Source organism: Corvus brachyrhynchos, unplaced genomic scaffold (assembly GCF_000691975.1).
Source record: "Corvus brachyrhynchos isolate BGI_N302 unplaced genomic scaffold, ASM69197v1 scaffold136, whole genome shotgun sequence".
Taxonomy (NCBI): Eukaryota; Metazoa; Chordata; class Aves; order Passeriformes; family Corvidae; genus Corvus; species Corvus brachyrhynchos.
Window position 1 is genome coordinate 3,664,673 of NW_008239080.1, and position 10,568 is coordinate 3,675,240.

Here is a 10,568-nt window from a genome sequence, read left to right on the forward strand (position 1 = left end):
ACAACTTACTCTAATAGCAGTGAGCTGATGAAGCCTCATTTCCCACAGGTTTCCTAAACATAGTACTCATTCTTGATATGTTCTCAGGCTAATATTCCTTTTTCCTGTGTAACATATGCTTGTAAAGGTGCATGATGCGACTAGTCTGGTCATTGTACAACAAACCGTGTAATGCCTGAGCTATGCCTTTCTTGTTCTTTATAGGTTTACTCACTGATGTCTCCTTCTGTCCCCTACTTGCTGCTGCTATATTATGAAACTTGAAGAACTTTAGGCAAAGTCTCTTTGCAAAATTTGATGTGTTTAGAAGGTACCAGATAGAAGGCTGATGGTACAGCAATGCAGAGAAAGAATGACAAAAGTTTCATTTCCATTACAAACAAAAAAATAAGAACCACATTCAACAACAAAAAAGCAAGACTAATTAGGCTTCAATGGGAGATGAAAATGTGGTTATAAAAAAACTAAATTCGCCTTGTAAGTTACTCTTCAGTGGCCACAGCATATAGAAATGAGTACCACTTTTGCGCTTTCAAAGTTTTCTAGAAGAAATTTATTTGTTGTATCATTCTCACTTCCCTTTAGTGACCTTTCCAATTAAATTTGGGTAGGATTCATTCATATCAGGGTGGACTTCGAGTTTTTGGTATGGGTTAAAGTAAAATACTGTTGCACTTTTTTATTATGATAGTTATTTTAAAAGCTCTCTAAATAATGCTATATAGCCTTCTAAATAGCTACACAAACTTGATAATGAGTGTTTTAAAGGTATTATCATTTCTTTTATTGAAATATATGCACCATAAAAATATACTATGCATAGTAGGCAATATGTTTACAAAGAACAACCAATATTTATGTCACCTTGAAGTCCATGACAACACAGGATACTTAGAGAAGATACAGACATATAGTAGGGTTATATGCCTCAAATCCTGCAAAGGGAAGATAGGAGAAGAATAAAGTCCTCTAAGGACTAATTATATTCCCTAGCTGAAATAAAATCTCCTGGTTGATATTGGAAGAAAGTGATTCTTACATTTCATCAAGACTACATAAAAAGGCAGATTTGTGTTAAAGTACTTGCCACAGACAGAAGTATGATGGTCAGACTGACAAGAATAGACTTGTTTATGGTCTGTTGAAACATAAGATTGTTATTTAAATACATTCCATATCTTTCTTTTCAATTCAAATCTGCTTTAGATTGCATTAACATCTCAAAGCGTAGCACCTTTCTTCACAGTAGGAAGTATCAAAATGACATAAGAATATAATGAACATAATCTTGTGGCAATATTGAAATATTTTTCTTAATTGCCTAAGGTTTTTGGATGGTTTTCTTGAGTATAAGCTTATTTGACCTATTTGAGCTTTGAGAAAATAGTAAGAGTCAAGACAAAATCCAGCCAAAACATATGAATACAAAAGTAAGAAAACAAATAAAAATAATAAGAAAAGAAAATAACAATTCCTATACCATACACATAGAAGGGTTGTTTTTTTGCATTTCTGTTGAACTGCATTTCTTCAAGATGTTGTCATATTGAATAAGTACCCCAAGGTAAGTCTAAAATTCAGTACAGAGAGCATAACAAAAATTTCTTCATTTTAAGGTCAATTTAAAACTTAATCAAAGACAAATGAATATTAGAATATTTCTGCCAAGGACTGTTATTATTCCAAATCTTAATGACATTATAAAGAGATTCAGACTCAATCAAACTGAAGTACTAGTGCATTAACTCATCTTCTAGACACCATTTTCTTTAAAAACCAATTGATTAGCAGGAGGGGTCTTAATTGCTTTGAAATGAATATGTAGTTATCTGTCTTCATACTGGCAAAATTTTCATGGAAATGAAAATGGAACTGAAAAGTAAAATGAGGAAAGGAGCATTAACTCAGATGTATAAGTTCCTGTATTTTTGAACAACACAGGAAATACTGGTTTAATAAGTAATATTAGTAATTGAAAACAAAAAGGAAAAAAGCTGGTCCAGTCTAAATTTGCCAATTTTTCAATACCTACAAATTGAAAATGAAGAAGCTTCTTATTTTCCCACAGCATAGATGTAATTTATAAACATATAAAGATTCAAGGATAGGTTGAATCAGCATTATAATCAAAATGAAAAAAAAAAAATTCTTTTTTTTTCCTGATAACCACATATGAAGCTAAATTATACAGCATAGGAACAGTTGCTCTACTATTTCAATGGAAAAATAACAGTTTAGTTCACTGTTGTCCTTCCCAAAACAATCACATTTTAAGGCCAACTGTGAAAATGTTACAGTTAAATTAAAACATAAATGCCTTTTACCAACTAAACAATAAATTGGTACATTGATTTAATACCATTCAGTATTTTAGGTTCTTGGAGATGTATCTTTTTTAATATTACAACATAAAAGATTAAATACCAATGGCTTATTCCATTAAGTTCCATTCCTTTTTTCCCCATTTCTTGGGGAAAAAATCCAACATGTAAAGAAAAAACTCTTCAAGTATCTGGTGGGTTGACTCAGGCTAGATGCCAGGTGGCCATTGAAGCCACTCTATCAGTGCCCCCTGCAACTGGACAGGGGAGAGAAAATGGATTATGACTTGAGATAAGGGCAGGGAGAGATCACTTAACAATTACCGTCACCAGCAAAACAGATTTCACTTAGGGAAATTAGTTGAATTTATTACTAACAAAATCAGAGCGGGATAATTAGAAGTAAAACAAATGTTAAAAGCACCTTCCCCCCTTCCTTCCCTTCTTCCTGGGTTTAATTTTATTCCAAATTTTCTACCTCCTCTTCCCTGCAGCAGTGCAGGGATACGAGGAATAGTCAGTTCATCACTTGTTTTTGCCACTGCTTCCTCCTCAGGGAGAGGAGTCCTTCCCCTGCTCCATAGTAGGCTCCTTCCCATGGGAGGCAGTCCTCCACAAACTTTTCCCCTGTGAGACCTTCTCAAGGGCTACAGTTGTTCCCGAACTGTTAACAGCGTAGGTCTCTTCCACAGGCTGCAGTCCTTCAAGAACAGGCTGCTCCAGCATGGGTCTCCCACAGGTTCACAGCCTCCTCTCAGGCATCCACCTTCTCTGGCTTGGGTCTCCTCCAAGGGCTGCAGGTGGATCTCTGCATGCCTTTGGTCCTCCTCGGGCTGCAGGGGCACAGCTGCCTTGCCATGGGCTGCACCATGGGCTGCAGGAGAATCTCAGCTCTGGCACCTGGAGCACCTCCTGCCCCTCCTTCTGCACTGACCTTGGTGTCTGCAGAGCTGTTCCTCTCACATGTTCTCACTCTGCTCTTCTCTGGCTGCAATTACTTCTGTGAAATAAGCTTTTTCCTTCTTCTTAACTATGCTACCCCAGAGGCTCTACTACCATCACTGCTGGGCTTGACTTTGGCCAGCAGTGTGTCCATCCCAGAGCTGGCTGGCATCTGTCAGACATGGAGAAGCTTCTGGCAGCTTTTCAGAGAAACCACCTCTATAGCACCCCCCGCTACCAGAACCTGACCATGCAAATTACTAATTGCAATACAATGTGTTTGTAATTCTCATCTTCAGGTATGTGCAAATGGAGGTAGTTGCTTTTACGATGAAGAAATTCAGAGATCTCACTGTGTTTGTGCTCTGGGATGGACTGGAAACACATGCCTTGAGAATATTAATGACTGTGAGATAAACCAGTGCCAACATGGAGCCACATGTGAAGATGGAATCAACAAATACAGGTACTAACATGTTCCTTTCTCTACAAGCCTTCATAAAGTATTTCATGCCATATGAAGATATTTTTCCTTTCAGAAAGAATTTTAAAGGGTGTCATTAATGCAGTAATATAATTATCATATTATAAAATGCCACGGAGTACTAATTTTCAGTAAGGATGTGCATTCAGTAAAAATGTGTAGTCTGAAGTGTTGCACAGGAAGGAATCACATATATTACTCTTTGCTGGTCAAAGAAGTTAAACCAACTATGCAAAATCTCACATAAACAAATAATCTATTTTATTAAATGGCAAACACTTTATGAGCCCGGACTGTGTCATGGAGTGTCTTATTAAAATTTGAATGATAATTTATTCTCATTTCAGTTATTGACAAAACCATGAATTATGTGTTCTCCTTAGTGAGCTGTAACATGCTGTAGATATTTGAAAATGAGATTTTATAAAATATGGTGAAAAAATAAACAGGAAAGGTTTTCTTCAATAAGCAGAGTTCAGCTGTTCTTATCAGACTTGAATTATTTATTTTTCCTCTACAAAATCCAGAATAAATAAAACTTCTCCATAATGTTTGTGAATGTATTTTGAAAGACATTATTCTATCCTGTGCCATGTCCTACTTAGAAGCACTGTAATTAGTATGCTGTAGTGTTTCTATTTAGAAAAAGATTGCAATAGTGTACAAAATTAAAATAGAAGCAATTGAAGATTTCTTCCACTTCACCTCTATTTTTAAAGTATCTTCTGTAAAAATAACTGAAACTACCAAATAAGCACACAAATGGAGATAAGTGATTGATTCTCAGTATACCAGAGTTCAAGGAATTTTTGTCAAAGAATCCTTACAAAGTAAACATCCTTCCTTTTTACCAGCTTGCAATCGACTCTTATATCAAATTACTGCATCAAATTTTGGCACTTTTTTAAACTGATAAATCTGTCTTTCCTTCCTTTATCAGGAAAATAATTCTGATAGAACTACAAAGCCATATTTACATTACAAAATCCACTAGCATTTTCTGAGAAATTAGTAGTTCTGAAGACAACTGGCAATAAAGAACTTTTGATTTTAACTCGCTAATCCAGACTCAGTTTACTGACAGAAAACACTTAATTCTTACTTTTTCAGTCTTTGAAAGACAAATTAAATTGACAGATCAGTCTGTTTATCTAAGGAACAGGAAAACATACCATTAAGATCTGAATCTCAGATGGTTGGTTTTGTTAGCAGACAACTTGACCCCAAAAGAACAACACTGGTTATTTTGTCAAGTCAAAATGTAGCATGTTTACTGTGTAATACCTGCCTGTTGAAAGAGCATGGTTGTTGTTCAATGACAGTGAAGCATTTTTTAAAATAAATAAACTCTGCCTGCCTTAAAAATAATGATGTTTCCCAAGTTACTGTTAGCAAGTGAAACAAAAATAATTTCCCCTTTCCAATACATGGTTAAAACCAAAAGAGTACAAGAGGCAATGCTGAATGTAAGTGCACCTAAGTCTAGTGCACAAGTCTAAAGACTTGTAATTTGCATTTCTATCCTAAAATGGGTATAATTTTTTATTAATATTATAAAATATAATATTTTTATCAAAAGCTGTATTTGATGCAAAGTAGTTTCAGGAAGACATAAGAAAACTGTCAGCAGAATATATGGAGAATCGAATGTGTAAGTCCCATTAAGAACCCTACAGACATCCATTTTTAAAACTACTGCAGCCATTCAAAACCTTACTTAATAAATGAAGAAGATAAAGATATGCCAAAATGTTATATATTAGTATATTAGTTTTTTATTTACATAAAATTATTGTAAAAATCTAGACTTTTCTCCTAGTTAAGAAATCTTAAATTCTAAATTATTAAACTTTGGTCATAATGTATTTTTCTAGTGGTAGCTTGATATAGTAATGCTAACACAAGGAAACTATCGCTATCCTGAGCTCTCTGCAGCTTCTGTGCCAGAGCGTGAGGTGCTGCGATCTTCCAAGAGCGTCTCATTAGCAAAGCCACTCAACAGGATCAGCTACACACTCACACATGAATGCATGGACAAACGCATGGATAGCGTAGTAATATGGGTCAACAGCAAAGAGGCAGGAAGGATCTCTGCATAGAGTTCCATGGGAGCAGTTCATTGTTTCCACACCGTGAAGGATTCCAGGGGCAAAGACGGAAAAAAAAATCGGAGGGTCCAGGTTTAAGTACGGGAGAGGAGGGCGTATCAGAGACCAATGATCCATGGCACGAGGGCGGTACAAGGGCAGGACTAGGGAATGGGAGCCAGTGGGGAAGCTCTGGGGGAGTGGCGAGGGGCAAAGGCCAATGGGGGGAACCTGGAGTGGAGAACTTTCTATGGCATGGAACATATAAGGCAGCAAGGGGGTGGGGCGGTGTAGTGGCCAACCAGGAACACAGGCCTGGGGTACATTAACAGAACAGAACAAAGCATTCGGGGAGAGGATTTTCTTCTTGCCCTGACCTAGGGAGAATTTTGTTGTACTAGGGACTGTCTTACCCAAGAACTTTCTCTGTTCCTTGTACCACAGACTAACCGGTCACCACAGGAAGCCATGGAAAATATCCAGCTTTGATTCAAGCACATCCTCCTCTTTTAAGATCTCTCATTTTGCAACCCATCATTTTTTCCCAGATAAGAAATAAGTCCTCACCTGAATGAAATGTTTCTAACTTTCTGTCTCCTTGCCATGGCTTGTTCTTTCTGTCCTCCTATTTTGAAATTACTCTTCCAGACTATAGTGTCACATAGATGTATATTTATAGATATATGCAGAGAATTTCCTTTGAGTTCAGAATGGGGAATTGCTCTATGTGAAGGAGGGTGAGTTTTAAACTTTTATACAGTATAATTCTCAGCAAGGCTGTATACTAAGAGGCTCATAATTACAGTAAGAACTCTTAGGAGTTGTATTCCTTTGGTTTAGTGAGCCTTCTCTTACAACTAAGTGGCCCCAATCACACTAACACAAAACCTGTAATTAATTCAAATTAATTGTTGACTACCAGCTGAGTCTGTGCTGTTTGAGATACCATAAAGTAAGTCAATCAGCTTTTATTTAAAATGATAACTTCAAAGAATTACTGCTCCTGCCACTGGGTTGATGGTGTAGATGTCACTATGAATCTGGCAGATACCATGCGATAGATTTAATTGTATCCACATGCCAAAATAATCTCTTGACCAATGGTTATAGATACTTGAGAGAAAAAGGACAGATGAGATTCATTACCTCAGTAAATAGATAGTGTTTCTACATTAAAAAAAAAACCAACAATTTTTCCCTTCTAAGGAACCTGTATTGTTTGATTATGTTCTGTGTAGGAGAAGAGAGAGAACTGATTTAATTTGGCTCATTGAGAAGCAATTTAATGAATAATTAAGGTGAAAGAGATCTTCAAGGAGTATAACTTCCTATTTTGAAATCCAAGGGGCAATTTATTACTCTGTTTTCTTCACCTTTGTAGATTCTTTTCTTGTCAACATTACATTTTGGACAACCAAGATCCTAACTGAAATAAGTTAATAATAGCAGATATTTACTATAGTCTTTTCAGTGAAAAGGAGCAACTGAGTGAAAAGATACAATTTAAAACTCAGTGTAGTTTCCATTGCCTGTCCTGTTTCCCATTTCTTCAGTCCAGTCTGTTCAGATGAAGCCCTACACTTATCACAACCCCAGAAAAGCCCCTTAAGATCTGAGAACTGTTAGATTAAGACTTTTGAAGAAGCTGTATTGTAGGATTTGCCACTGTTTAAAAGGTCATGATGAAGTAATATAGTTTAAAAATGTATTTTAGTCAATAGCTATAGGTCTGGTGTCAGCATTGCATTTGTTTTTATGCAAGAAAATGTCTCATTAAGAAATTAGTTTTGGTATATGGTAAAACTTGAATTGCCAACACATTCTTCAGTATTCACTATACAAATTTCAGTGCATACAATTAAATAATGAATTAATCTGAGTACAAAAGAGTAAAGTGACACATGGCAGAGTAAAATGATGTAAAATATGAAACACTTCTTTGCATGATGCCAGCAAGATTGTGAAAAGTAAACATAATTTAGATAATTTCTGAGTATCACAAAATTTAAAGCTCCTATTATTTTATTCGTCCTCAGCTTTTTCCATTTTCTTCCAGCTGGGTAAATTGAGCTGTTTGATTATATTAATTTTTTATATCTAATTTTCTTTTTAAAGTTTATTCATGCTATACTATATATGCAATTTGATTGCAGGACCTTGTTGACAGTGCCATATAATGTTAGTACTGTGATATACACAGTTTTCTGCAGTAAAATTATGCTTCTTCCACTAAAGAATGAGGAGAAATACTTTTCCTCACTTTTCTACAACTCCAGAAGATAGGTGAATATATGTCACAATTTCTTAGGGAATACCTCTGCAATAAATTTTACAACAGTTTTTCTGCAGAGAATAGAGATGCATATAAAAAGTCAAAGTGAAACTAAATAACCTTTTAGACCACTTATGAATGTGTGTACAGTTCACATTTCAGGGGGAAAAAGGGATAATTAATACTGAATAAATGCAGCTAATATGCTTGGACTAATATTAATAAACATATATATATAAAAGAATTATAAATATTAAGAAAACAAAGTAGAGGGATTCTGAAAAGTCTTTGCTAATGCAAGGCTTCAGTGCTCTTTATACGTCTTGTATCAATATAGAAAATAGGTCATCTCCTAGCACAGATTAGCATAGACACATCTTCAGTCTGGTCTTTGGCTTTTTTCCAGTCATTTTAAAGATTCATTTGATGTACACAGTTATTTAGTCAACAACACAAGTCACATCTTTAGTGCAGGCAGTCCATGGTGACACCTGGACAGCTGCACTGCCTGGACTAACCAGCACCAACTGACTTACCCACACACCTGCTGTTGGAGACCTTTAATGATAAAAAGTCGGTAGCAACACATTGCACCTATGCCACAACCATACACATTTTAGCAACACATTCCTTCTTTGGCTAAATTCCCTGCCTGTCTTTGCATCTCCATTTAACATTCATTTCGCAAGCATATCAAATTATTGTGCAGCATTAACTAGGTTTAGGCTCTGGAGTCATAACATACAATCATCTGCATGATATGTGTGGGAGCACAGTAATACTCAAATGGCTAGTGTTTGCTACTCACTACTAAAATCCATGTTTGTAGCAAAAGCATTGAGGTATTTGTTTTCTCTCCTAGTATCTGTGACCCTCAAAATCTTGCTATGGATGAAAGAGGACATATATGAAGCTAAGAAAGTATTGTTATTCCCATTAATGTTAACACAAAACTTTTTCATATGCTGTTCTCTGGTGCCATGCTTCTGCTTTCAATTTTTCCCCAGTTTGTAAGGTTGAAATTTTAGTCCTCCTTAAGAAAGAGGCTGGGGAAGTGTCATTAGCATCTCCTGGTCTCTGCTGGGAGATCTCTCTCACACACACACACACACCAGATGGCCCATGCCCAGAGCTGAAGCTGGAGCAGGAGAAGCAGCAGTTACTGACTCCAGCACAGGGAGTGACACCCAGACAGGCTGTGGAGAGGCTGAGCCCTTGTGCTGAGATGCCAGTGCACAGCCAGGTCGTCCCTCTGATAAGGGCAAAATACATGGTCCATGAGCTAGAAATACACTTATAAATGGAAATTCTGGTATTGTATATATCTGTACACAAAATTCTTTTTTGATTTATTGTAGAGAAACCTTTTAGCTTTGAAACAAATGAAGACTGAAGATCAATCCATGCCTCAAATCTTTTGATATCATGCTCAGTATTTTAGTATTGCTGAAGATAATAATAAAGAATTGAATTATAATAAATAATAATAATAATACAGCACTAAATTATGCTATTGTAGGAGATGACCCATACTAAATTAAAAGGCATTATAATTTCACTAGGAAAAACAAAGCATATTTCATTTCTTCATTACCTGTTTTTGATTTCTTCAGACACCAGTTCATTGAAAATTAAGATATTCATGACATCATTGCTTGTAGTATGGTATCAGAAGTATGAAACTGAAACTAGATTCTGCATCATATCTGTTCCTGTGTAGTTCTTTTGTGGTCTCTGAAGATAAGCTATACAACTAGTGTTGGGGTCCCTCCCCTGCCATGTAGCCCTGGGAGATGGGCCCTGGGGGGGAGACACGGGGTTTCCCTGCCCCTGGTCAGCCTCATTCCCAATTGGTTGGTTTGTGTTCCCCTGTGTGGGAAGGACCCTGGGGTCCCGTGACTGCGGAGTTCCTGAGCAGAGCCCCGGCCATGCGGCTGGAGAAATAAACATCTCTGAAACATCTACCACGAATCTGTCCATATATACTTCGTTTCCACAGGACTTCTGGTTTGAAATATACTTGTTGCAGTAATTCCCGCTATAACAACTGGTGGAGGAATGCGGGCCAGATACTGATCCCTGAGGAAGATTCGTGAGTAAAATAACCACTCTAGACCTCTCTCTTCTCATCTTGGTTTGGGTGTTCTCTCTGGACTATGGAAGAATCGTGGGAAATGGGGCTCTCTGAACCACAGAAGGAAATGTACCTAGAAGTTAAAGGAATCCTTGAACAACAAAACAAAAAAGTATTGCAACCGGGAGATCTAGAACATTTCTTCATCTGGCTTTTCAAAAGGTTCTCCGATATTTCTCAAGACTTACTTTTTAATATCGAACCTCCTGTATCTTGTGAGGGGTGTTTCTGGGACGAGATATGGGATAAAGTATGGGATCAAAGAGAAGCTTTCCGTGCATACCTTATAATCAGGGAAGCTCTTGAGGAGCATTTGTATGGTCCCATT

General features: G+C 36.7%; 1 protein-coding gene across 3 annotated transcripts in view; it reads left to right on the forward strand.

The window, feature by feature from the left end:
• Positions 1–10,568, forward strand: part of EYS (eyes shut homolog (Drosophila)) — an 859,267-nt gene that overhangs the window by 172,187 nt on the left and 676,512 nt on the right. For all 3 annotated transcript variants that reach the window (XM_017739228.1, XM_017739229.1, XM_017739230.1), the window contains one exon: positions 3,563–3,729. In XM_017739228.1, coding sequence (XP_017594717.1) covers positions 3,563–3,729 — 167 coding nt within the window. The remainder of the gene's footprint in view (positions 1–3,562; positions 3,730–10,568) is intronic.